The sequence below is a fragment of the Diachasmimorpha longicaudata genome, chromosome 13 (genome assembly GCF_034640455.1).
Source record: "Diachasmimorpha longicaudata isolate KC_UGA_2023 chromosome 13, iyDiaLong2, whole genome shotgun sequence".
NCBI lineage: Eukaryota > Metazoa > Arthropoda > Insecta > Hymenoptera > Braconidae > Diachasmimorpha > Diachasmimorpha longicaudata.
This window is the reverse complement of record NC_087237.1, coordinates 663524-691485: the sequence shown is the minus strand read 5'-3', so window position 1 is coordinate 691485 and position 27962 is coordinate 663524. Positions and strand designations below refer to the sequence as shown.

Sequence of the window (27962 nt, the reverse complement as noted above, 5' to 3'; positions counted from 1 at the left end):
GATTTGGGCTTACGGTGGTCTTCTGTCAAAGCCTGGCACCCCCAACACACTAATTTTTTGCAAAGCACATCATGTAGATAGATCAGAAACATACAATTGCTGCGATATTGACTATTCAATCACGACACCATTATAGCCTTTCACCGCAAGAACTTGAACCACTACAAGTGAGAGATTAACGTCGACTGATTCTATCATATCTTCCAGTACTGATTCCTTCTTGCTTCCCTTAGATTACAAGCAATTATAAATGAAAAAAGCCTTATGAATAATAATGAACCAAAGTGTTCAGTTCAAAACAGAGAAGGAGCCCAGAAACCAACGGACTTCAAGTACTTTACCTTCGGATTAGATCATTACCACTTGTCAGAACTTTTATTCACCTATTCCTATATTTCCAAAATTCAAAATTCCGCAGATCAAGATTCCCGAAGTTTTTTGGAAGATGATAAGACCCCATTGGCGAAAAACGAGAGATTTTACAAAAATGAACCGCAGTATTTGATAAACAAGTCATTAAAAATCGAAAATAATATTTTATCCTTCGCAGTCCTTGACTTCCCCAATTTTACAATTTCAGATATAGAATATCCATTAACCAGCAGTCGACAAACGCCAAAGACAACTATAAATCAACAACATCACATCGCAAAGTAACGCATTCTGAACAGGAACAGGATTCCAAGAGAGAATTTTTTATGAACTCGTGTTCGTTAGCGACTGACTCGATAGACACGACGGAAAAGAATAAATCATTTACGAGAACACAAGCAAAAGTTTGTCCTCATGAGAGACATAGAACTGTCGGTCTGAACCAATTATCCCATAATTTCACAGAAGTGTTATTAAGGGATACAATGATCAAAACTGCAATTATTAATTAATTGAAATTCCTTGTAACGTCCCACAGTGGTTGGAATACTGATGTTGTCTGTTTAATTGGGATATTATAGAATATTTTTTCATTGTCTGGCAACTGCATATCTCTAAAAAAATTTTAATTTTCCGATAATAGTCTTGTTGCATTATTAAATCGTTATTCATAATAATTTTGATGATTTACGTCAAAGAGGATAGACTAAATCACTTTTGAGGACAGAGATCACGGCTCCCTTCCCCATAATTCACCCAAATAAACCTCTAGTCCATGATAAACCAGCTTTTGCCCATCGCATTAGGCTTATTATACCTTTATGTATAATTATTGTAATAACTTTACCGTGATACTTCTCGAATATATGCCGGCAATATATAAATATATTGTTCAAAACGCCAAATTCTTCGTTCAGATCCCAGTCGCGCGTAGAATGCCGGGAAACTCGAGAATTTTGGCGGGTGAAATTTTTCAGCGGCTGTCCGAGACCACACATCATCAGAATAAGCATTAATTCAAACTTAAAACGACTTCTGTGTACACCTGTTACCTCACTGGACTTTTATTTATAATTATTCTAGTTAATTTACCGTCCTAATTGATGAAAATGGGAGAAGCTAACGCCAAACCTTATTTACGATGCACAAGGCTAGTCGCCATGTTAATCACGTGATCACCTGTAGAGGCGGTCAAATAGTTCAAATGCGTCCGATTCGAAAAAATGAATTTTTGAATTAGCAGTTTATTTATTATAACTTTCTTTGAATTAGATTTAAAAATATTATCGTATGAGAGGTCTAAGTCTAGCCCAATTAGATTCCATTGCAAACAGAATTGATGCGTAGCCAATAAAAGAAACAATTATTTCCCTGAAATTTCAATTTTTTCATTCTTTGATTTTTTGTTGTCGGTAAATTGCTTTGGAAAAGTTCGCATTATTTCGGAATTTATTGTTAGGTAACTAAGAAATAGATGTATTTGAAAATTAATAACGCTCGTGCAATTTTTTTTATTCAACTTATTTGAATTTATTTCTATGCAATGAAATGCGATTTAATTAGCGTTAGTTTCGCAAATTTTGGGAATTGTCGATAGAATATTTCAACACGGTGACATTGATCGGAGTCAAGGGGGTACTGTTTTACCGACATTTCAAACCCCAAAAAACCTTATAAATTATCAATTACTCATAATGAATAATGATTGATATTACATACACAAATGGAATTGTTCGAGGCTTCAAAAATTATGAACATATCAACAAAGATTATGACGCTTATGGAGAGGCTTCAATAGCAAAATTTCGTGGCAGTTCTCCACGGTAATGCCCTACCGACTGGCACGTTCACCATCGTAGTTCATGTTCCACCGCCACAAATTTTGCGGTTCAAGGACGGACACATAGTTAGAAGGTAATTAACGAATTTTGAGATGAATCTAATCTCAATCATTTGGGAATAGTTTAGGAAAGTTTAGGAATACATTCGCATAGTTTAGGAACTAATAGTTTATTTATAATTAATGACTCTTTTATTGGCGTATAGTTAGCAGGTGGAGCAGATGATAAGTTCGAATCTTAATCGGATTTGCATAGATCGATGTAACATAATTTGGGAAGTCTAAAAAACATTAATTCAGAGTTTAGGAATTAACTGTTATTATTTAATTAATGGTTTTCTAATTGTGACTGGGGGGCAGGCTGCGCATGCGCATACGCCCTTGTGGCCGAGGGTATACAGGGTCCCCTTTAGCCTCCTGCTGGTGGTGCACCGGCATGTTTTGGGGGTAATTTCGAACCGAAAAGTCCTTGTCCACTTTTCGCTCGGACGCACCCCTATCGAGACATTGGGGTGAAAAGCACGGCCAATGGGGCGCGAGAGAGAGGGGGAAAGATATTTCTCTCTCACTCATTGGCAATTTCAAGAGAATCCTTGGGGGGGGGGGGTCTAATCATCACCCCCCCCCCCGAAACCCAGAAAACGACTATCTTATGTAAAAATCGCGAAAATGTATAAGTTTATTAATAAATTGAGGATTTTGGTTAAAATTTTAAATCCAATTATTAAATAAACTAATGGATTTACCGGATGCCACCATAAGACATTTGTTGTAGAAAATTTGATTCTCTGCAAAAAATGTCTTGTGACAAAAGGCCGTAAATCCATTTGTTTACTTGATAATCAAGAAAACACGTTTATTGCTCCGGATTCCGCGAAAATCGCGAGCCATCCCCTGGGAATTTCGACATCTATTTCGACAATTTTAAACATTAATTATCTAATCTAATCACCTCCCCCCCCTCCAAAGGATTGTTTTAAAATTGCCAATGAGTGAGAGAGAAATATCTTTCCCCCTCTCTCTCGCGCCCCATTGGCCGTGCTTTTCACCCCAATATCTCGATAGGGGTGCGTCCGAGCGAAAAGTGGAAAAGGACTTTTCGGTTCAAAATTACCCCCAAAACATGCCGGTGCACCACCAGCAGGAGGCTAAAGGGGACCCTGTATACCCTCGGCCACAAGGGCGTATGCGCATGCGCAGCCTGCCCCCCAGTCACAATTAGAAAACCATTAATTAAATAATAACAGTTAATTCCTAAACTCTGAATTAATGTTTTTTAGACTTCCCAAATTATGTTACATCGATCTATGCAAATCCGATTAAGATTCGAACTTATCATCTGCTCCACCTGCTAACTATACGCCAATAAAAGAGTCATTAATTATAAATAAACTATTAGTTCCTAAACTATGCGAATGTATTCCTAAACTTTCCTAAACTATTCCCAAATGATTGAGATTAGATTCATCTCAAAATTCGTTAATTACCTTCTAACTATGTGTCCGTGGTTCAAGGCGCTCCATAAGCGTCAGCAACCTCCCGTATTAATCTCTGATATCAAATTCAAATGGAAACCTGTTTTATCGACAAGGCGTGCACCCCCTCCAGTCGGAAGGAATCATGGCGGCGTGCACGGTGCTCCGAAGTATCTTCACCAAAAATTTATCCGATATACTCTTACTGAACTCACCTGCAGTGTGTCAAGTGCATCAAACGCGAGGGACTAAGTCCTGGAGGCTCATTGAAAAACCAAAACCAGGAATCAATGGCCAAGCATACCGTAGGTTCGTCCACTTCAAGGATGAGTACACTGTTGAACCTTTGCAGGTTACCAATCTCGCGGGGCGGGATCCCATCACTGGTAAATCCACTGTTTATTTACTATCAACAACAAATCCTTAAATTTATCAAAGGAGGGAGTTTATGTTGAGCAATAAATTACTATGATCATTGGCAATTTTTTATCAATACTCTTGTGGCCCTCTTTTGTGTCGTCAATTTGTCGTCAATTATCATTAAATTGCCGATCTCCTGTTAAATTTTAGATGTCACTGGCAAAAATTGTATTCTTAGTGTTGTTTGGTAAGAACAAAAATTTAAACTGTTTCCTTGTAATAGTTCTCCACAAATCTAGATTTACAGGTTATAATGGATTTCTGTCACTCCAAAATGATAACTTTTTAATTGAAAAATCGCTAATTATTCAGCAGACTGACCTCAGCTATTTGACTCTAATCTTTTTGGCTACCGAAAGTTATGCCAAGTTTAGCCAAAAACTCTTGGTTTCAATCTGATACATAATCATCAAACAATGTATCTAAGAAAACTCTCCATTCTATTCAAATTAAGTTTGAGATTACTTTTCTTAAAAATGAGGGAGGAAATTCTTGTAATAACATTTCTTATTCAACTAAATTCGCTTGCCAAAAAAGCTCATGATCAAAATCTATCTCCCCTGCATTTCCAGATATTCATCAAAAACCGGTCACCAGTGCAAAGTGACTTATCTCGTTTTACCGTTTCGCTACTGAAGTTTTTTCTGAAAATTGCAACTATTTTACCTTTACATACATCAATCACCGATTACATTTTCATTGAAATAAATAAAATATATTCAAACAGGTAGAGTCGTGGCGAAGGGCATAGGCGGAGGAATAAAGCATAAATACCACTGGATTCAGTGGAAGCGAGACGGCCCTACAGATATAGACACTCCCCCAAAAGAGGAAAAAGTTCTCGCGGTCTTCGAGGACGGCTGCAGGACAGCGCACGTAGCTCTAGTGGGTTATGGTTCTGAGTTAAAATACTACCTGGCTTCGGAGAATATGAAGCCAGGCCAGATAATAAGGACATCCCGTGCAATTCCTCCAATGGCAGTGCGAGCTGTTGAAGGGGATGCCTATCCTCTCGGAGCTCTACCAGTCGGGACCTCTGTTTACAATATCGAAAAGTACCCCGGGCAGGGGGGAGTTTTGATCAATGCTGCTGGCACAGCAGGCACCATCATCCGGAAAGATGGACCTGATCGTATCATTGTCCAGATGCCTAGCAAGAGACTCTTCAGTCTTCACCAGTCGTGTCTGGCTTGTGTGGGACGAGTATCCAATATTCTGCATGGAGAGACGCCGATTGGTAGCGCCCAGAAGAACAGAGAGCTGGGTAATCGACCCAGGAGTGGTCTCTGGCAGAGGAAGACTGGCCGTTTTGGTAGGAAAATTAAACCACCTCGTCCGATCAAGCATTACGACCCTGATGGCGAGGAAATCCATGTCCAGCCGTTAATACTCACCCATCCTGAATTCAACACTAACCTTGACTGCATCAGGAAACCCACGGTGCCGGTTAAAATTATCAAACAGGAGCTCAGACCCTGGTAATTTAAGACCAATGGGAGAAGGGAGAGATTACATTGTCAGGTTAATGTCAGTAAAGCATATTTAATTGAAATTCTTGAAGTTTTTATTTAGATATGGAAATTCAGTTCTAGGTACAACTCTGGTTTGTTAATTACAAGGGAGATGAAATACATGAAATATTTCTGGTATAATTTATGACATATTGGGGAGGGAAGGAAAGAGTTCCTGTGTAGTGATAAAAAAGTGTTTTTGCCAAATATTCATTTAGTTCAGAGAATGATTTATTTTTACAATAGCGCATTTCTTCGGTCAAGTTATTTCTAGGCAATTCAGGTGAGGTTTGGATTATGTTAATTACATTTGTCTAGAACATGATCACGTTAGGTATGATCTTCAGTAAAGTTCTCCAGTAATTTCGAGTGTTAAAGAATTCATGGAAGTTCTTTCCTCTAGAAAATCAGAAAGTTATAAAAATGAGAAATCATTAACGGATTCCATTTACGTTTCTCTACAATATATTCATCCTCAACAGCAATGCTATGGTCATAATTGAAGCCTGATTAGGCTCCTCTGAAAATGCCACAATCCACTGAATATAACTTTGAAAAAATAAATTAAATTATCAATCGTCAGCCTTCAAACTCATCGTCATCGAATTGTTAATAGAAAACTTGTTGAAAAAATGTCGTTCGAATGAATGGAATGAAACAGAAAGTAAAATATTTACTATCCGGGGAATTGATCGGCGAAATAGTCATTTGGGACAATTTAGAACTTATTTTTCTGGCTCTCACGAGAACATAAAAAAAAACAACATTTTAAACATAGATAGTTAATTATTGCAATACAATTTTCATCCTATTATTCATATCTTATAGAATTTTGATTAAAAAATGAAATCGCCCATATCACCTGAATCTATTGAACAGTTGATCTAAATCATTATTCGGAAATTCAAAAAATCCTAGAATATTCACGAAGAATCTCCGTCGCTTTTAAAAAAAAGTATCTGACCGTAATTTATTCCCACGATTCCCACAATTTTCATAAAATTCACCAGCGAATTCAGTGGCGAAATGATAAAACCAGATACATTGACTTGCCTCAGCCGAATTTTTGAGCCATGTCTCTAAATCTAAAAGAGCTACTGGAATTTTGATTTGTTGTAGTTATCCATTCAGTCCATCAAAAAGATTATAATAAAAATTTTCCTATCTGCCCTAGATTCCGAGATATTCTTAAAAAACTGGTCAACAGCCAAAAGCCACTTATCTTGTTTTACCACTTCTTTACTGAATTGTTGGGTTTTCCATCTCCTCAACTGATTGCTTCCAAGATTAACAGTTATCCACTCTAAATAAAATAAGGATAAAGGTTCAAGCGAATAACACAATTAATCTCCACGTATATCATTGATATTTTTATTCACTTAATATTATTGTCTGTGTTTCTACCCAAGCAATGTGGGTGTTTTGTAGCGAGTCTGCGGGTCAACCGCATAAGTACATATATCATTACACTTACAATTAATCAATCCACGTTGGAGCAAAAATAGAGACCCAAAGAGATTCACAATTGAGATTAAACCGTACTCACTTAAACTTAGTAGTATCCGCTTTTACACAACAACATTCACAAATGTGATGATTCACTAAAATGCTTAGTAATCTTGTTTACGCATCCGCACCACAAAATTTTCAAAAATAATTGGAATTATCGTGGGCGGATTGATGATTCAACAGTGAGGCAGTGCCTGTTTCAGTACATCTAAATGCATTTTTTTTAACAATAAGATATATTTATAGGCCTTTGTTGTAGATGAGGGTTTTTGCATTCGGATCACGAGACATAATTTTCTCCTTCTCCTCGGGCTCTAGGCGATCTATGGATATGGGCACTTGTTGGGCGAATAAAGCACAACACAGGGGAGTTGCGAATGTCAGACAAACACCACAAACGGCCAGTTGAATTGGCATTGCCGCCCATTTTGCATTTGCCAGGAGATTTCGACGTTCCAGGGATGTCATCAATATTGGGGATAAAACTGAAAAAAGACAATATTTGTTTTTAATTTGGGTTAAATAATTTCATGGAAATTTTTGGTCAACTGTGCGGATCATGTGAGGCTTATGACTTTGGCAAGAATTGTCCCGTCGCTGAACAAAAGCTATCCATGATTTTGATTTTTTGGTGGTTTCCACGCGTGCGATAGGAACTATTTATTTTGGGATGTTTTCAAAGCCACGCTGTAGCACCACGAAATGATAGAAAGAATTCATGATAATTCTATCTGACTATGAATACATTTAGAGTGTGATAACACGGGCGATGAAATCTTAACCGTTTTCAACGCAGAATTCGTTATGCTAAGTTTTTAACGATTGTATGAGAATATGAGAATGATCATTCGAGGGGGTGGCAGCACTTCTTATTAACAAAAAAAAATTGGGAGGAAGATAAGAACGGGGAGCAGTGACTTAAGCCTTTAAAACAATCACATCTTCTCTTGTTCTAAACGCGCGCCATCACAAGTTTTTAGTTCTGTAAATAACTTTGAAGATACGTCAAATTATAACGAAATACTGGAGGAGATCTACAAAAATGTTATCAGTTCATGGACGTATTTAAAGAATGATAACAGTGTAATTTAGGAAATTTCAATTTTTTTGTCTATAGCTTTCTTGAACTGCAAAAAAATTATTTCTAAGATAGAAAGAGCTGTGAACTGGTGCCTAAATGCTTCCCAGTAGTTTCATCACTATTTTAATTTAACAAACAAAAAAATAAGCTGACGATATATCAAAATTTATATTCATCAATTTCGTTTTTTGTTTTTTTTTTCAATGATTTTAATTTTTGTTTGACAAAAAATTAATTTCATAGGAATTGAAAAAATATTAATTTTTCTCTCAGCGCAGTAATTTAAGAAATAATTTCCATTGCAGAGAGAGAATTCGTTTCCATTAAGATTGCAAACATGAAAAATGATTTGATTATACTACTTACTCATACTGGGAGATGCCATTAGAATTCTGGAGACAGTAACAGAGGCTATTGCCTCCCTGGCCGCCTTAGGACTGTTGCCAACCTTCTCTCCCTTTTCATTATAAAGATCAATTCCATCCTTCAATTCTGTAATTCTCATTAATGGAATGTTAACACAATTGGCAGCTGCCACAGCGGCAAGGGGTACCAGACGACCGGCTAACGGTGGTCCCCGTGCAGCAAGACGATTCAACGTTAATGCTGTTGTTACAGCACCCGTGACGGCACCGATGTAGCTCTTCACGAGAGTCTCCGTTGGAATTGGACTCGAGCCACTACGATTTGTATAATTGACGATTGCATTGAATGACTGGTTACACCATTGCCAAAATACCACAGCTGGCGTTGACCTAAAGTTGAAAATTACCTTTTAGCGTTGAATTTTATTTTTAGATTTCCGGGAGAAATTGAAATATTTTATTGCGCATTGGAAGTTTATTTAAACCCGGGACAGACACAACTGTATTATTGCGCTGGGAAAACACAAAGCAGATTTAGCTCCGCAAGTCTGACGTTTTCAAGTAAAAAAAAAATAGAATCGAATTTGTTCCAAACAATAATTATCTATTTTTTATTTTGAGTTTGTGAAAATATAAATGCGTTTTCAGCGAAAAATAAGGGAAATGAGTCAGAGGAAAACGAAGTGTTTTTTAACTGTAAATACTTTGTTTACCGCTGATAATTAACGTCTTGTGTCAGCAGAAAATAAAACTCGGAGTTACGCTTAATTCGACCAAAATTAAACTTCACAATGAGTTGGAAATTTTTCTTTAAAGTTGCATTTTATTTTTAGGTTTCCGGGATGAATCGGCATTTTCGATTGCGCTTCAAATATTTACTGAGACCACATCTCGATTGTTGTTTTGAAAGAGTTGGAGGGGAAGATAAAGAGGAAAAAAATAGAAATGAAACAACTTCTATCCACTATTTATCTGATCTCTATTTTTATCGTGCGAAAACATGAATGTATTCTCAGCCAAAAAAGACAGAGATATATAGGTTTCAGAAATACGGGCAGTTCTTTAATGATAAACAATTCGGTTAAGCCTTAATAATTGCATTTCCTATATAAAGACTGGATTTTCCATCCATCGCCAATAAATACATTCGGAAAATATAAAAATTTTAATCTAAGAAATCTCCCATTTAGATTTTTGGGGCAAAATTTGAATAATTACAAAGTTTCCATTTCATTCACATATTAAGTAACATGAATGCTACAGCAACTTCTTTTTCAATCGTGAAAGAATTACTTCCCCCTGTAAAGAAAATGTTTTCACCAGCAAAAAGCAACGTCGCAGACGAATTTAAAGTGGAGCAACGAAAATTTCATATATTTCAAGACCACAACAGCGACCCCGGGGTCACGAATTGCGGTCGCAGTTTATCTCCACGAGCTCATTGATTCTTTTAAAGATTACTTTAGTTCTCTGAGGGCCGTTAACCACTCATCCTTGTAATAAAATGAAAAATACATACTTGTAAAACGTCATCATCGCCCCAGTGATAATCATATTCATGGGCACCTGTGCACTCATCCGCCCGATGATGAGCATTTTCTCGCCTGTGTCCGGATGGTATGCGCTGTCATAGAGGTACTTATTCCTCCACAAGTCATTCTCGGTGATTTTCAAGTGCTCCAGGGACTCCCCTTTCCTGCCAACAAATTTCGACAAGTTCGGTGATGTCTCGTATTCAATTGAGAAAGAAAAATTGATGCGAGGGGCTTCATAAATTGTATTGGATTGTGGGATCTCGTTACTTTTCTGTGAGAAAACTGGCCCTTATCAGCTTCGAAAATTATCCATTCCTTAGTACTTATTAGTCGTTATTTTTTTAATTGATAATCGAATTAAACAGGTAACATAGAGCCCTATCGCTATATTTTCTGCGATGTATTTTCTCTTTTTATTTCGATCAATTCTATGAACAGCAAACACCCGAATGGATGTAAGTCCCATTGTGAAACTGATAAATCAATTTGTTGATATTATCAGTACATCCATTTGAAATAAAATCAATCTCCCACCATCGACGCTGTCTCCACTCCAACTATGACATTTCCGGTCACTTTTTTTGTTAGTTATGAAAAAAAAATACACACACACTGAGAAAAAATAATTTTAGCATTGAGTAAATATTTTTTTCACGATAAAATCGATTTCATGTAACGTAATTTTGGTTTGATTTCATCCTTCCAAGTTTGGCAGAAAAAAATTTTTGGGACACAATCTAACGCCTTTGAATCAAACACCAAAATGGATTGTATGAAATCGATTTTCCCCCAAAAAATAAATGATAGAATTTTTTTTTCTTCGTGTAGTGATTCCGACCTTCGATGGTTTGGAAAAACTATACAAAAAAAGAATAACAATATCGGTCTTTGACTTTTCGGTCAATTCACTATTTAGTTTTTAAATAGCAGCTGATACAGCCCATTATCATTGGATAAACATCCCGAGAAAATCATTGTTTCCTTCGTGTTTGAGAAATAACGGATAAAGCGTAGCCACGACTTACTACTTGTCATTTCTAACTTGCATCAAGAAACCCATGACGCCAAAATTTAATAGCGAAGCTGGAAACCGGGTTAAGTGATTTTTGACTACTGGTCAGTTTTTTACAATTATCTCGGAACCTAACAGCGATGGAAAAACTTTCCTGACGACCTTTTTTGTGAAGTTATTTATACATGATAAATACATTCATATAAAAAATGTTGCTATCTCTCTTAGACTGTGAGATATTCATCAAAAAATTGACTAAAAGTCGACATAATGGATATTTTGATATCTTCTCGTTTTTCGAGTATTTTAAAAAATTTCAAAAAGCGATTCATAATATTTACGATTCACGAACGTTCATCACAGTGGAAGAATTTTTCTACTTTCTAAATACAGTTTTGCCAAACTTTGCCAAAAATTTAAAAAAAGGAGACGCGTGCCTGTGAAAATTCGTGACTCATTGAGTAACAAAAAAAAACATAGAAATTGTGTATTTGGTCATGTTCATCTGATCCATGGTTTCCCAGAGTTTCACAAAAGACATGAAAAATGAAAAGACATTGACATTGAATACGTAACAAAAAACAATCTAAACTTCAGACAATCAGTATTTTTTAAGAAATTTTGGACTTGTCCAAAAGACAAGAGACAATTCTCAAAGTTTACTGACTCAATTGATCTTTGGATCAAACTATTTTGATTTAATAAAAAAAAAACTATTGAACTAATTGATTACACTAGACTCCATTTGAAAAATCTCTTCAAGTGATGATTGCTATGACACGAGTAAAGATGACATTCTCAAAAAAATTCTGTTCTGAATGTGGAAAAATTTCATTTTATTCAACCACCACCGTTACTCAATCACGCTGTAGAATTTTGTAATATTGAGGTCGTTCACTTCGCTGTATCGATCGTTGGCTTGAACTTTCAATTTGATTGAATTGTATTTTAAATAGCGCAGAATAAATTCCTGAGGTCATTTAAGGCAGTCCACCCCTACCGGATTGAGTTAATAAGCGTTGCAAGAAAAAGAAAAACTAAAAATTCGGAATCTGTTTTATGTTTTAATCATGGAACTGGCGTATAGAGGTCATGAACCTGAGAATTATCTTATTCTCGCATTTCTAATTGCAACTTTTAACGCACAGATTTTCAATTAAATAGTTTGAAATTGCACGAAAATATTTTCTACTCTCCTGAAGGGGGGCGGCACTCCCACGTCTGAATAAATTTATCCCTTTGTATTTCCTTTTACAGTCAATTTATTTTCAAAAAAACTACATTATTGACTCCATCACTGCTTTGTGGATCGTAGAAAGCAGTTTCATAAATAAAAAATAATAATTGCGAGAGAAACCACTATGCTAAAAAGTCGTCTAAGCCCTGAACTTCTGTTTCCCCCAAATTCCGACATAATGCAAGTAGAATAGGTTCGCCTCCTCTCGGCCTCAAAATTATTTCGACTTTATAAAAGAAAGAATAGGAATCACGAGAGAAAACTCAATCTTAAAAAACTTTTTAACTCCAGCGACATATTCCAAGCGTAATAGACTCACCCCCTCTCGGCTTTAAATTTATTTCGACCTTACAAATTATACAATACTAACTGCGAGAGAAACCATAATTCTAAAAAAACGTCTAAGCCCAGGAGTTCCGTTTCCCCTTAAATTCCGACATATTGCAAGTAGAATAGGTTCACCTCCTCTCGGCCTCAAAGTTATATCGATTTTATAAAATAAACAATATTGATTACACTACAAAATACCCAAAACATGAACATTTTTTCATCAATCACCTGTATTGGGAGACGATATCATGGGCTCGATCGAGGTCCTTTTCGCTTGCGAAGACATTCAAAGGGTTCGTCAGATTGAGAAAATGTTTAGCCCTTCCGATATAAGTCCCCTGATCCCACCTGGGTTTCTCAATGTCAATTCTTCCATCCTTCGAAATCGACATCGCTGTCACTCTCCACTCCACTCAGTCCCCCTTTCTCCCTTCTTTCACCGTCCAGACGACTTGTCCACCACAAATTATCACCCCTGGCTCACCTATAAACGCTCGGCCCAGTGGGATCCGCAGCATATGCTCCGAAATGATCGTAAAACGATATGAAAAGATAAATAAAACGCTGCAGTCTGGTATTTAATTTCTGTCTGACACTTGCCCGTAAACACTACGCGCTCAGTGTCTTGCCTACAATCTCCCACCCAACGGTCTGACGTTACCGCAGTAGAGGAAAGTTGTAATGACACTCCAGTGAATGTATTAATGCCTCTCAGGCGAGTCAGCTACGTACACTGATGAATACATGTAAAGATGTTGACATCGATCTCTGGGGACCGCCTTTGGTGCGTGCGCAGGGTCACATCTCTCGGCTCTGCTTCGATTCCTGGTGGCGCCGGGGCGCTCAAATATTCCATGTAATTTCCGATGCTACCACGAGATGGGGTTGCTCCAGGATTTTGAATTGCCGAATGGGATCGACAGGAGGGAAACCTTTTCCTGAGGGTCACGTATTGTAAGAAATATATCATTCTATTTAATCACACGTCTCGATTTTTGTTTAGTATTTAACATTTTTTTCTAGTTAAGGATTATTGTAAATAATCAAAGTGGGACAATTTTGCGTTGGGTCGGAGATAAGTGAAGAACCGATGCTTGACGGGAAAGACGACGCTTTGGCACCCCTTAGTGACATTTTGGACCTAAAATAAGGACCTGTCAGAGGATTGGAGTCTTGACCTTCGAACTGGGCACTCCTTCAATCACCATCGAATGTCATCGATTATTTCCCGTTTTATTTTCTATTCAACGACTCGATCATTTAAAAGTGAGTCTAGCGTTTAGGTCGTCCAGGGAGAGGGGTCTGCCCTAAAGACGAGGCCCTTTTGTCTACGGGGTTGTCCACGTGTTGGGCTGTTTAGGCCATCAACAACTCGAATATTTTCCGTTATTCTCTGAGAGGTTTACAATGGGTCGATTGGTTCAGTTTGTGTCAAAAATATTTCCGACAGATAATTGATCCAAATAAAATTCTCTTGATAAACCTACTTTTTGCTATTACTCTAGACCCTGTCGAAGATTTAACATAAACATAAACATAACTCCCGGGCGAAACAAAACCGATGATTCTTCGTCGATAGGTGACTATATTCTTTTGATTTTTGTGAGCAATATTGACTTTGCTGGAGCGGTTTGTAAGGATTAGACCTTCCTCCCTTGTCCTATATTTATCCCAACCCCTCTTTATTTAATATTTGTTGGAAAATTAGAACACAGTTCTTCTATTCTCTTCAAAAATCACTCGACAAAGTTTATCATATGTTTCCAGAAAAGGGACTGATTTATGATCTGTTGTGCTCTGGACTTGAGAGCATTGGGGTCCATACCACAAGTGGTATTAAAAGGAGACTCTGTCCTCTGGAAATATAAAGGGTCTATTGTTTCTCTCCTAGTAAAGATTTTTATATTATAAGAAGTTAGTTAGTCTCTGGACAACGGTCCACCCGTAAAGACGTGTCTTCCTCGTGTGAATAAAGTATATTAAAAACTATTTCCACTGTGTCTAAAATAATTTAATCTTTTCACCCATAATCTAATAATATTTAATAAATCCTCATCGCTTATCAGTCATGACTTTACCTCAGTGACCCCGCATGGTAGTGTGGGAGCATCATTTGTTCGATACAATAACCGTAAGAATTCTTCCTGGTTTCGAAGGAAAAAGATGCGACAAAGGTCAAAGGAATAAATTCCTCGACGAAGTATTCTCCTTACGACCCTGATGATAATCTCTCAAATGCTTCATCCCACATAAGGTCAATGAAGCCGATTCCCAGTCGATGGCAACTCTGAAGTTGTAATACTTCTTCGCAACTGAAATCGAAGACATCAATTACAGATCCAAACCATCGAACTGGACTTCCAGGTTTTCACTGAACAACAAGGAAAATGTCATTTTTTTTCTTCGTCTAGCTGAGAAAATGTGCAAGTAATTATTCACACGTTCTAAATGAATTTTTCAAAGAGAATTCAAAGTATCCGTTACTCACGATATCATTAGGGATGTAAATACATGGGTTATGGCATTTTTCCATCAACATTGCGGCTTTCACTGTCACCACTTGTTATCCAACAATCGTTCAAGTGAATCTCAACAGTTAATATTATTCCCCAGAATTTAATCAGTGAATAATACGAATATTCATCACGAGTAATGAACCCACTGATATGCTAAATAGCTGACAGAAACCGCACGTGATGATTCTCATCTCTCTCCGCACTTATCCATTTAGCATTGACCATAAATGAGGCCCTGACTGACCCACTTCTGTCGCTACACGTTGGCGTGGGCCCGGTGAAGAGGAGAACGCAGGGGACGCGGAAAAATCCAAAAGAAGAGTCACAAGTGTTACGAAAATGAGGTGAATGCTTGCATACATTGAGATCACACATCGACGACTGAATTCAATGTTTTTTTTGTTCCACTCTTGTTTGTGCAAGTTCAAGGTCGCTGACGTGCAGTCATAAACAGTGATTTTTAATTGATTTCATTATTTCGTGGAATTCGGGGGTTAAATGATATTTCCTATGTATTAGAATTAATGATTGTTCCCACAATTTTAAAAATTTATTTAAACTACGCAGACGCGACCGCTAGATCGCACGAATTTTAACCGCCTTAACTTTACACTGAGAGAAAAATATTGTAGTTTTTGGGAAATATATCGTCTTGGATGCACTCTCTTTCGTGTTAACTTAGAATTTTATTGTTTTAACATTTTAACGTTTCATTTTCACAGTGGGTTTCCAACTGGAGGCATTTCCAATTACGACGTTTGAAAAATACCAATCAATCACGTTACCGACGTCCGTGTATTGATCGTGACTGTAATAAATCATTGAAATGATTTTCAAAAATCTCCACCCTACAACTCTGTCCTAATCGAACGCAGATAATTATCTGCGTTCGATTAAAATTAAATATTCCGTTGAAAAAGGGTTATTATTTCCTTAAAAATATTTTATTGTGGGCAATTCTATTGATATCAACCACCATAAGTTTTCAGACCATGGAAATTTGATGAAATATTCAGGGAATACGAGTCAATACACGATTTCATCGAAGCATGAGGTTTGGAGCCCTCAGAATCAACGAATTACATGTTTCGTTACATGAATAAATTAGTCTGTTAACAATATTGAACAAGAACGAGTGGATTTTTGTAAATCATTTAAAGTGTTACAATCTGTACGTAAGATTTACTCGCACTATCGATCTGATACTAAATTCGTATTTTACATTCCTTTAAATATTGACAAATCATTTCGATAGAACGAAAGTCTGTTCCGTTTGCAAATTTGTTTGCTGCATAAGGAGACCTCCTCAGTCTAGTTAACAATTTGTTTCTATGGATTTGAAAATTGGGCACTACCACAAAAAATAACTGTTCTGTTTTACTAAATTTTTCTCCCAGTGTAGTTTCTGTTGAATGTCAAAAGTATCACGAATACATTGCAATTGATCTCTCAATGCAAATATTCTTTTTATTTCACTCTTATTTATTCAGGTTCAAGGTTGCTGATACGCACTGAGAGGATGCAATTTCCTTTTTATCATTCCATGCCTGTGTACTCTTCCGCCGCACCTGCTGACACAATTTCTCGATGCACGGAGCGCATATTTTTTAAACTAATGTGATAAGCCCCGTAAGCATGGCGCAATTTGCACACTTAGAAAAATTGCGGCTCAGCAGCGGAAAAGTTATGGCGTCCCTAATCATTTTGCCGGTGCTACACAATAATTTTTCTAGTGCAGTCGATTGTACTCACGCACTGACTTTCAATGAATATCTTAGAATGTAAACTAGATATCAAAATAGTTATCACTGTTTTTGATAACTTCGTCTCTGGGACTACAAAAGCACCGCTCACCTACTTCAATCAGTCTTTTAGTGGTCTTTCTTCCTGTGTTACAAATGTGCTTATTATAATTTATTTATAATTGATTTTTTAGTAATAAAATTTGACTATTTATCATTTATTATTTAAAGATTTTTAGAATAATAAATAATGGAATCAACTTATGGTTTGATGGCACATCTCGGACATGATCTGTTAGATCCAAAAATAACTCGACGTTATTTCGCTTTATAAAACGTCTAAAAGAGGGTCATTAATCGACCTTCGTAGACCTCCATCAAAGATAGTTGCTTCATCGCTTTAGGAAAAAAATCTGATTAGGTAATTGTTAACACTAGATATATTTATTAATGGTTTTACTTTAGAGTAGGATTAAGAATCGTGGGATGAAGTTCTTCCAGTGCAGCTATAAGACTTTATTGTAGACGTAGAAATAGGCGCCATTTATGGGGAACCCCCGCCAATAGACATAGATGGTACCGGGATGCGAGTGTGTACAATAGGAGTACATAAACAATCATATTTTGTGGGTTTATGAGAGGCCCACAGATGTGACAGAGGAACATCGTTTCCAGCCAGCGAGGTCCAGAGACGCTTGGATCACGTGACGCTGCTAGGATCTACTCCAGAGTAGAAGGTAGTTAGAGTTCAGGGAGAGTCGTCAGAGTATTGACGAGGTGTGCAAGGTGTCACCCTAAGCGTTTTATAAGAGTAGCATATTGTGTAAACTAGAGTCAAGTTGTAGATTTGTAATAATGCCTGAAACGTAGTATTTAGAAGTGTTTAATAGTGTATAGTGACATCAATAAATATATATGTGTTAAACGTTTGTGTCTTTGCGACAAACTCCCTTCGACCCACATATCCCACATATATATGTCCATATATATTATATATACATGCTAATAGAAAATATTTATTGAGGAAAGAGCTTTAAAACAATTTTAAAACAAAATATTTGTCTTATCTAAGTGCTTGAGCCGAGTTTATCGGGGACGAAACGCTTAACAAAATTCTTGGCAAAATGAATTGCTACCATTAGAAAAGAAAAATTTATAGTCAAGTATATTTGCAATTTTTATTCAATTGCCATCGGTATTATTATCTCCCTTCATTCATTTTCTTTTTGGCCTAAAAAGAACTCCCGTTTTTCCTATACTAAATGGCAATTATTAATAGTATCAATAAGCATTAATAATAACATTAAAAGTAGACCTTAAAGTCTAAAAAAGTGCACAATCGATTGCCTTAATCTTGCACTGACGTACGATTAGTAAATCTGAACAATAATTATTCCCTTAATACATATGGTAATGCCACATACATTTTCTGGTGATCAGTAAATATTTTTCGCAAAAGAATTTTTTCGGTGGTCTAAACCCATAATAATACTCAATAATTTATTTAGGAGTATAAATTTTGTAAGTTTATAATGCCGGTCACGAATTTTTCTTGAGATTTTGTCCCGTTTGAGTGGATTTTCCCCAAGTCTTAAATAATCTAACGTTTTCATCATACCCTCTAACGCAACCTTTGACTCAAGATTTAATTGCGTTGAGAACATGAATCATTTGTGTGAGCATGTGATTAATTGTTCACATTTTTTATTCTGCAGATTCTCGAATAACCTCTCGTTTCGAAAATAAATGCGTAAGAATTAAGAAAAATAGAGGGGCGACGCATATAAAAAACTTCCGGTTATTTAAAGTGCATTGCGCGAGGTATTGAGGTATCGGGATCACGTGTGATGGAATCATCGATTAATATCCTCGTGTTAACAAACTGTGTCACGAGTGGAGAACTTGCGGAGACGACGCGGCACAAGAAAAATAAATAAACGAGAATTAATGTACAACTGGTTACAGAGAAGTGTTCGAGTATCATCCGGGCGACATCATGGGCACAACAGTTCTCCCGTTTTTCTCATAAACAGCTTCATAAAATTTTCATTCGAGAATGGAAGGAACATTTTCTTTCTCTTAGGTTTATCAACTCGATGAAGAGCAGTTTTTTTCCAAATAACAGCACCGTCTTGATGCTCATTATCGTCGATTCTCGAGTAATTTTCATTATCGCTGTTCTTATTTCAACGAATCACAGATTTTTTTCAGGTGATTTTTGTTCATGGGTGTGGGAATTTAGGATTTGAAATTAAAAACCCTTCATGTTAGCCCTTCATGTTTGTTGATCATAACATTATCTGGCTGACATTTTTCTCATAACAAATACCGTATTCTTGATATTAAGCTGCGGTGGGAGTGGAGGAGCTCTTCATGAACGATGATGATTAGGTGGTTATTCAAATTGCAAATTTGCTTTTGCCAGGTAGGATTTTTTTATTAGCACTGAAATGTTTTGCTGTAATCTGCTATTTTTTTGTTTTGAAATGCACACATTTACGAGATTTATTATGTAAAGTGTTGGGAGTTTTCTCGGATTCTAAGTATATCCGACCAAAAGGTTGATTTGAATCATGTGACATAAAAATGGGCTAATTCCATTCCTTGAAATGATGAATTTTAAGTTGATAACGTGATTTTTGTGCACGCCAAATGGCAGAGCACAATTGTAAAAAAAAGTGATAATAACTGTAACTGTGAGCATTTCTCTATTTATATGAATTCATAATGAAAATGCGAACATATCAAGTGTCGGTAAACGCTCAACCGTCAATTAGTCGGAAGTTTAACGACACCTTTACTTTGCCGGGAAAAGTGTACTCTAAATCACACGGGAAATTACTTACGTGTAGTACTCTGAGAGGAATTAATAAAATACTTTGTATTTGATATTCAAATTGCAAATGATAAGGTAAACGCTGTAACTCAGGATGATGTTTGAATAATTAAAAATAATCGAAAAAAAACATTGATTTGAACTGAATTTTCCATTTCTGTCAAATCGAATTTTACTCTTATTATGCAATTTTTCCACAGGAATAAATAGATGTCCAGTTTTTCGAGGAGACTATGGATCAACAATCGATGTTACATAATCAGTTTCGCCCTTTGTCTGGGAGATATTTCCAAAAAATTAATTATAAACGAATGACGAGTTCTCAAAAACGATATAACCGATCGAGCTTAATCTGGGTTAAGAATTAGTCTCAATTCTTACCTGCGATGTGACAAAATTTCCAATTTTCTCGAATTTTTTTACCGATCTATATTTTTTATTAATTAAAAAAAGATAAAAAAATGTTATATTTTTACAGTTCAAACCATTCTATATCGTTTCCAAGCAAAATCAGATTTTCTTTTGGGATGGGAGTGGACGATTGCAATGCTTCCATGTGAAACCAAAACCTAGAAATAAACTATATAATTCTTTACTTTTGTTATTTTATGATCTTGAAATTAAAACCGTTATTTTTCTTTCATTTGAAATGAATTATAAAGTAAACATACCAGTCAGGGTATTCCAACTATTGATTGTTTTTACTACACCGAAAATTATTATGTTTTTGAATTACAAAAAAATTCAAGGGTTTGCCCCCTCCCCAACTTCCAACTTCCTGCCATTCTTTTCTTCGGCCCTTTCTACCCTCTCGAAAATGGGCACTCGTGAGAAAAAATAATATATGTTATTTGGTTATTTACGCAACATAATATCTATTAATGTAACATCGCCTGATTTTTGATTGCGAAAGAACAGTTTCGCAAGTAAAATATTCCCTCGAAGGGGATGACAATTTTCAGAAAGGAAAAGGTTGTGAATATTTCTCTTTTCAGTTGAATTAATTTTTTTTTAATGTCAGTGAAATAAACACGTCTAACAATTTTATGCCGGACAGTAAAAAAAAATCCGCATAAACTCCTATTTACAATGAGAATGTTAACTCGTGAAAGCGACCCTGGATGACATAAGAATCATCTGTTTACCGTACAAGTCTATCAAGAAAAAAACTCGCTCGCCAATGATCCCATAAAAATGGTATTATTACGCCTAGTTCTCGAATTTCCAGAAATACTACAATGAAGTTTATCGCTTCATTTATGCTCCTATCATCGTAGGATAATCATTTCGAGGCTCTGAAGCGTCATCGTTTGTTACACGAGACCTCGCTGATTTTACGATATTTTCGCTAAAGGTTGCAGTGTCCTCTTTACACTTAAACCATAGACACATAACCGATTGCAGTGGAATGAGGATTGGTGGTTGATTCTATTGACCCGGATATTGGACACAGGAAAAATGCGAAATTCAATTCGTAATTCAACACACGCAGCAACATTCAATTCCAGAGGAGACAGTCCTCAAGCTAATGACGGAGGAGATAAAAAATCTTTGATGTCTGGGGTTACCGTACCCATCAGATATACTTTTCATGGAATTTGAGGTATAAATCTAAGGACATTCCGTTCTATGATTGATTCACGCAAGTGTTTCAGGGGTTTATTACATGATTGATATGATAGTTAATTTCAATGATTGGATTATTCGATAAGGTTTTTCCAACTTTCCTAAAAATTCTAAGTTCCAAATTTCTAAATTTGCAAGGTATGTATAACAAAAATATATTGGATGTGTAAATTTCGTTTTGTTAATATAAATTGAGTCAGCTAAATGTATTTTTTAATATATTTTGAAGGTAATTTATATGAAGACGAGAAGGGTTCCAAAATAATGGCTAAATAAAATAAAAAATAGAAAAGCGAATGCTACTGTGACATATGGGTATTTATGTGATCAGGGAATTTTCTTCGAATGTAAAAACTATCTAGGAATCAGAAAATTTATAAACATTCTCAAATAAATCCATCCGCATCCATCTAATTTTTCTTAACCACTGCGCTTACAACTTTAAACGTTAATTTGTTTATAATTCTCGGAAAAGTTGGTTCCATATAAACGGTCATAACTCCTAAAAATCTCAGAATTTTCCTGTCACTGCGAAAAACTTCAATATTAATAAACAATGTTTGAACATTCACAAACGACTAAATCTGTGTTGAATCGATGTCCGCACCAAGCAAGAAAAACCCTAAAAATTGCAGATCTTTTACGTAATCATCGAGCGACGTTGCTTTTCGGAAAAAATTACGGAAAATTCCCTAAAAAATTATCCTAGCGACCAGCAATTTGTACCAAATTTTTGGAACAATTGTTATGAAATTTTCCGACCATTTCTTACGGTACCTTCACTACTTTCCTCCAATACCAAAAATCGCCTCCTGATTACTTAAAACTTCCCTAATTTATCAAATATATTTTTTGCCGCTCGTTAACACTTGCGTTTGACACTTCAGTATTTCCTCAAAGTTATTGAACTTTCAGAAAAACATAAAATTGAACTTTTACTACCTGTTAACGCGAATAAATGAAAATAACGACATAGATGAACGGATAGTATACATAGTAGATCCAACAAGTCTCTGCAGTTGAATGCTGCAGTGCAGCAGGCATTCTTGTTCGTGTTGGCTGCAGGACACGATCTGAGCAACGTGGACCGTTACCCCCACCGACCTATATGCCGATGGTATATATGGACAGGATATCTTCTAACAACGACTAGTGAGCTTGTGAATTTTCCGTCATCCGCATTCATCTCATCTGCATTTCCTCAACAAATTACATCAAAATCTCCACCTGTGGGACTAATTACCAGCAATTACTGTTAATCAGGCTCTTAGAATTTTGTTTCGTGCATGTGATTAGCACGAAGGGATTGATATCTCAATCAGTTTCACGCGATGGATTCGCCAGTGACAGCTGTGGATTAGAGCATCATGACACTGTCATAATCTTCATTTTGAAATCATTGAACTTGACAGTTGGCATCGTTTTATTGAAATATGGAACGCCAAAGGAGGAAGAATACTCGTGATGTTAGAAGTGATGATGTGACGCAGAATATTTTGAAGATCGTGATTTTTTTCATTCTGTGGACAAGACCAACGAATGGAAAATTCACGAATGACACAACGCCGAGGGACTTCGTCGACCGTTGCAGGCGCGATTGTGTCATCAAGCGAGATTTTGTGGTTTGCGGCAAATACCGAGTGGTCAGGTGGCTTCACGAAGTCGTTCGTGAAAAGGTAATTGACGAGGGATTTTTTATAAATTTTAGACAGTGAGAAACGTTCATTTCCCTTTTCAATGATTACTTTTGCTGCCAAATGGAATTTTCTCATTTTGGGCGGAAATTATGTAGAATGGTCTGAAATATCAAAATACGAAGTTTGAGGACCATGTGTGTGTGTAGTCAACTTGACCCACTCTTTTAAAAAATTAAAAGAATAAACGACTAAAGTCATTTCGAGGAAGGTCGAATTTGGTAAAATCACAGGTATTACTGAGCACTAAGTCTGTGCCAAAATTCAGCTCAATTGGTCCAGCCGTTTTTCAGAAATTCGCGAACTCCAAAACTAGCGAACTGATTTCAATTTTTCACCTCCCAAAATATTAGTCTCGATGTGCCTTATCTCAATCGATTAAAATATATTGCCCTTTCTCACTAAGTAATCAAGATATTTCAATTTTTTCGTCCAAAAAAAATTTGCTACCAGAGTGACGTTGCAAAAAATTCAATCATCAATTTGAACGTTGGCGTATAATTATCTCTTGGCAATGAAATGCCTAGTCTTGAAGAACGGCTGAATCAGATCATTAGTTCATGAGATAATCCACTTCAACTTGAAATCAATTTGATTGTTTTTTGTTGGCTTCGACAGGAGTTTAGTTACGGACCGTTCAAGGTGATAAGGATACCGGCGGTCACGAGAGATTCTGTGCTGCCGGATCTGCCCAGACCCAGGGATTTGAAATTTGGGATTGGGGAGACCCTAAGCTTTGTGAAGAACGTGGGGGAAGATCTCATCACGAGGAGGGCCATTCTTTACACTTATCAACCACCACCGGAGAACTCCAGGACTTTTGCGGATGGACTCCTTATTGTGGATGAGGACGAGGTCCCTAGTCTCCAAAGAGGCCAATCAGGTATTGTTGATGGTTCTCGGACGATAATTACGTTTAATGAGATCCCTATGAATGAAATTGATATAAAAAGTTCTACCAAATTTGTAAACTGCAATTGATTTTAAAGGGTTTCCGAATTGCTAGGAAAAAATATTTTTACTGAAATTTTAAGGAATTTAGTCTTTAAAAATTATAAATTCATGACGAAATTCTGGGAGAACAGTTACTTTTAGTGTACGTAGTCCAGGATATTAATTAAAAAATTCAGAAGTGGGAGGATACTGTTGTGAAATTCGCAACGGAAAAATTTGCCAGAATCTTCTGGAATATCTGGGGCTTTCCAAGAGTTTGATAGGTTCGTTTGAACATTTAAAGGAACTCGGAGATTGGACTCTTGACTAATTTGATAATTTAACGATTTTTCAAAACTCTGGATGAAATTATTTCATTAATAGTTTTATTTTAGTTGAAATTGATTATTAGGTCGATGTTTTTTTTTAGTTATCGTCCAAAGTTTTCAACCGTTCAACCTGGTGTGTCATTTCGAAATTTTTCAATTTTTCAATAACGAACAGTACATCACTAGAATTTTCAATCACAATGCAGTAGAATGTCCCACTCAATTCGATAGTTTTTTTAAAACAATAATATCTGAATAACTCCAGCTATAAAATTAATATAATGATTAACTCTAAAATTAGACGATGAGAATTTACTTAAAAAAATTTTAAACAGGTTCCAGTACATGAAATGTTTTTGAAAAGCCTTCGTTTCGTTATCAATTTAAAAATAAACAATAACTCATGATCGTGATATAATTACCTCTTATTTTTCCCCAAACAATTAATTAATTAATTAATTGCGTAATAGCCAATGAAGCATTTACCTCAGAAAAACTCTTTTCATTCGCAAGTTGACACCTCTCCACACTAGTTACAATCACCGCTTGAATAACAAACAACGACCTACATTACTGAATTCCCTTTTTTACCTATTCACACACGTTCAGCTACTGATTTTTTTTTTCTTCGTAAAATTTGTCTGCACGTATATATTCTCCGGTTTTTAAACTCTCCGGCTGTGAATGTAGGAACCACACAGCCTTTCTCCCATGGAATCTAGGAAAAAAAAATCTAAACCCGAGGTTTCGCGTTGTCCGTGTAACACGTGATGATAGTTTTCCAGTTGAGGGTCAAGTGCAATTCAAAACAGGCAATTACACCGCATTTGGTATTAATAATTCTGCTTCAGAGAGCTTCAGACTCTTCAAGAAGAAGAAGGCGATAATTCTTCCAATTTTAATTCTCCTGAATCTGATGAAATTGAAGCTGATGCTGATTCCAATAATCTTCGGTGTTCACATGATAAAGAAATTGATAGTCATTGGGGGACTCTTCGTTCCGGGATTTTTGTCCAGATTGAAGATCTGCAAAATCGCTCCTCCACCGTCTTATCAAGCTTGGGCGAATGCTGTGGCCGAACCACCAGTGGACTATCCAACAGGTAATTAATCTCACTAGTTGTTACAGAGAGATAGGGCTAATTTAGATTGGATTTTCAAGGTTTCGGACATGATGAGCCTGGTTGGTCTCACAGGAATGACCTGACACCTGGATATGGCTATCATGGCTATCCAGCAGCACCAATTTACGGTCCTGCCTACTACAGACAACGGTGATAAAGATGAGGCATAAGTCTGATTTAGTTATCAATCTTCATCGATTATATGCAGAGGAGTTTTTCACGTGAATCATACACGGAATGAAGCAGAAAATTGATGGAAATAATACGATTATGATTTATTTTTTGTGAGGAGGCGATGCAATTCGACAGGAAAATGTAGGAGAGAAACTGAGGAACATTGTTGAAGAAAAAATGTTGCAGTCTTGAAGGAATAATTACTTAGGATATCAGCCCATTTTCGGTGATTTCAGCATTTTCTTCTCTGGAGCTTGATGCGAAATATCTTGATGACAGATTTTTTTATCGTGAATGGAATAAGGTTTCAATCGTTGAATTGGTTGAAATCTGTTTCTATTCTAATTCAACTAGGACCCAAAAAATATTATCGTGTGGTGAGATTAGAAGGTCATAAAATAGGATGTGAATGGGGACTTTTGATGTATCAAAATATTAGACTCTTGAGTCACTTTCACAGCGTCAGGTTGAACCTTTGGAATGTCTCGAGTCAATACTTTCAGAAGTCGACTCACAATTTTTGGGTACATCTGGACTGCGGTCTTTGATCATTTTTTGCCAAATATCTTCTAATCCAGAGAACTTTTTTAAAAATCTTAATCAGCTTAAAAGAGTTATGGCAGAAACGAGATATTCATTAAAAACTGATCAACAGCCGAAACCGATTCAAATAGTTTTACCCTTTCGCGACTGAGTTACAGACCTTCAAAAGTCTCGGTGAATTTCTTTTTTGGGTCCCATAGATTCAATATCTGAAGGATGCGCACAAAGCTTTTGCGTCAGAACAGAATCTCTTTCTTTCTATCCCCCCAATAGTCCAAATTCCATCCTGACCTCAAATGATCCCACGCTAGGTTCGATCGACTTGAAGAATTCCAACAAATCCATTTATTTATGAACCTCATCGATGCACCGATACCTTCAGAATACTCAACAAATACAACCAAACAAGACCCAATTTCAAATTGTTGAATCACCCACTGTACCGATTATTGAATGAAAATCCGAAAACTAAAACGAAAGTCATAGTTAACATACCAGAATACCATATATGGCGACGTCATTTGACCTAGCTGGCATCTCACATCGACATCCGCCTGAACAAGGCCCCATCGAATTCCAGCCCCTCCGCTCCACAGGTTGTTTTCTCTCAGTGGCCACCTCCAAATCATTGAACCCTTGACGAGAAAAGGGTTCAACCAAGGACAACGATCGACCCAATTTTCCTGGACGATGTCGTCCCCAAGGTCGTTTGCATGGCGAGGACAGGTGAGAGTCCAATGGCCCCGTGCGACTGACCCACTGACAGATTTGGACGTGCGCCACACAATTTCGCCCGCACCTCCCCCCTTTACCCCCGCCATTCACATGTGACAAACAAAGAAAAATAAGTGGAAAATTGTTCCCGTGCCGCACATAGTATATTTTTTCTTGCGAATCATTCAGAAATGTTTTCCATTCGGTCTTTTGCAGAGCTCCTAAGATCCGGATAATTCATTGTTTATTTTATTTTATTTTATTAAACTGAATGAGATTTGTTCTTAAATAATGTCGTTTTCATTTTCATTGAATGTTGTAGCTGATATCATTGTTAATTAGGTAATATTTTGATTAAATTGATTGAAGAAAAATACAGAATAACCTTTTTTTTTAATAGATCGATCGTTCATTATTCTCTTCTGCTATAAAAGTAATTCTCTTTTTTACTGTACCATTATGACTGAGAACTGAATGTCTAAATTTCGGAGGAAGTAGTTTCGAATCGCTTTTAGCTTATGATTGACATCCACATGAATTTTAAATTTATTCAGGCGTTTTTTAGGGTCTGAACAATGTTTAGCCAAAACAAAAATATAAATTTTAGACGTCTGTTTTTCTGTTTCTACTTAGCTCTTCGAAAAAATGTTAATAAAAAATGTGCAAACGTCTGCATATATGCGAACGTCATTTAAATATTACATTTGATGAAATAATTGAAAAATTTTGCAGGAAATTAAGGAACAATTCGAAATTGTCAACAATAAAAATAAAAATCAATCAATACCCCTATTACAATCGCCTCTTAACAACGATCACAAAAATAGGGATTATAAGCTACGATTGAATAAATAAATTCTTATAAATGTTTTAATAAATTAACGTTACGACTGTCGTTATCGTTAGCATCTCCCCTTATTTTCACATCATTACCTTCGCTCATCAAAAATAAAACACCTAACAAATGGTATTTGGGGACTTTTTGGGTCCCAACAGACCAACATACCCCAACAAATTCAAGACATTTACGACAATTTGATAGAT

General features: G+C 36.4%; 3 protein-coding genes and 1 long non-coding RNA gene across 5 annotated transcripts; 2 read left to right on the top strand and 2 right to left on the bottom strand.

Annotated features, from left to right (window-relative positions):
- The first annotated feature begins 3810 nt into the window (after positions 1-3810).
- On the top strand, positions 3811-5659 carry LOC135168964 (large ribosomal subunit protein uL2m). The gene is made up of 2 exons (XM_064133619.1): positions 3811-4073; positions 4835-5659. The coding sequence occupies exons 1-2, from the start codon at positions 3833-3835 to the stop codon at positions 5587-5589; spliced, it is 996 nt and encodes a 331-aa protein (XP_063989689.1). The 5' UTR covers positions 3811-3832; the 3' UTR covers positions 5590-5659.
- A 1308-nt stretch (positions 5660-6967) lies between these two features.
- Positions 6968-13352, bottom strand: LOC135168966 (sideroflexin-1). Its single transcript, XM_064133620.1, has 4 exons — positions 12916-13352; positions 10093-10269; positions 8575-8963; positions 6968-7612 (listed from the first exon to the last, which is right to left on the bottom strand). The coding sequence occupies exons 1-4, from the start codon at positions 13077-13079 to the stop codon at positions 7368-7370; spliced, it is 975 nt and encodes a 324-aa protein (XP_063989690.1). The 5' UTR covers positions 13080-13352; the 3' UTR covers positions 6968-7367.
- A 204-nt stretch (positions 13353-13556) lies between these two features.
- Positions 13557-15255, bottom strand: LOC135168967 (uncharacterized). The gene is made up of 3 exons (XR_010300125.1): positions 15176-15255; positions 14766-14999; positions 13557-13625 (listed from the first exon to the last, which is right to left on the bottom strand). It is a non-coding gene; the product is annotated as an uncharacterized LOC135168967 (long non-coding RNA).
- Positions 15256-22474: 7219 nt separating this feature from the next.
- LOC135168370 (uncharacterized) lies at positions 22475-27810 on the top strand. Of its 2 annotated transcripts, none has more exons than XM_064132465.1 (4): positions 22475-23083; positions 23720-23984; positions 25215-25466; positions 25512-27810. In XM_064132465.1, exons 1-4 carry the CDS (start codon positions 22841-22843, stop codon positions 25568-25570), a joined length of 819 nt encoding a protein of 272 aa, XP_063988535.1. In that variant the 5' UTR covers positions 22475-22840; the 3' UTR covers positions 25571-27810. The 2 variants fall into 2 exon arrangements, with proteins under 2 accessions (XP_063988535.1, XP_063988534.1); XM_064132464.1 differs by having other exon boundaries at positions 22480-23083; positions 25526-27810.
- Positions 27811-27962: the final 152 nt, after the last annotated feature.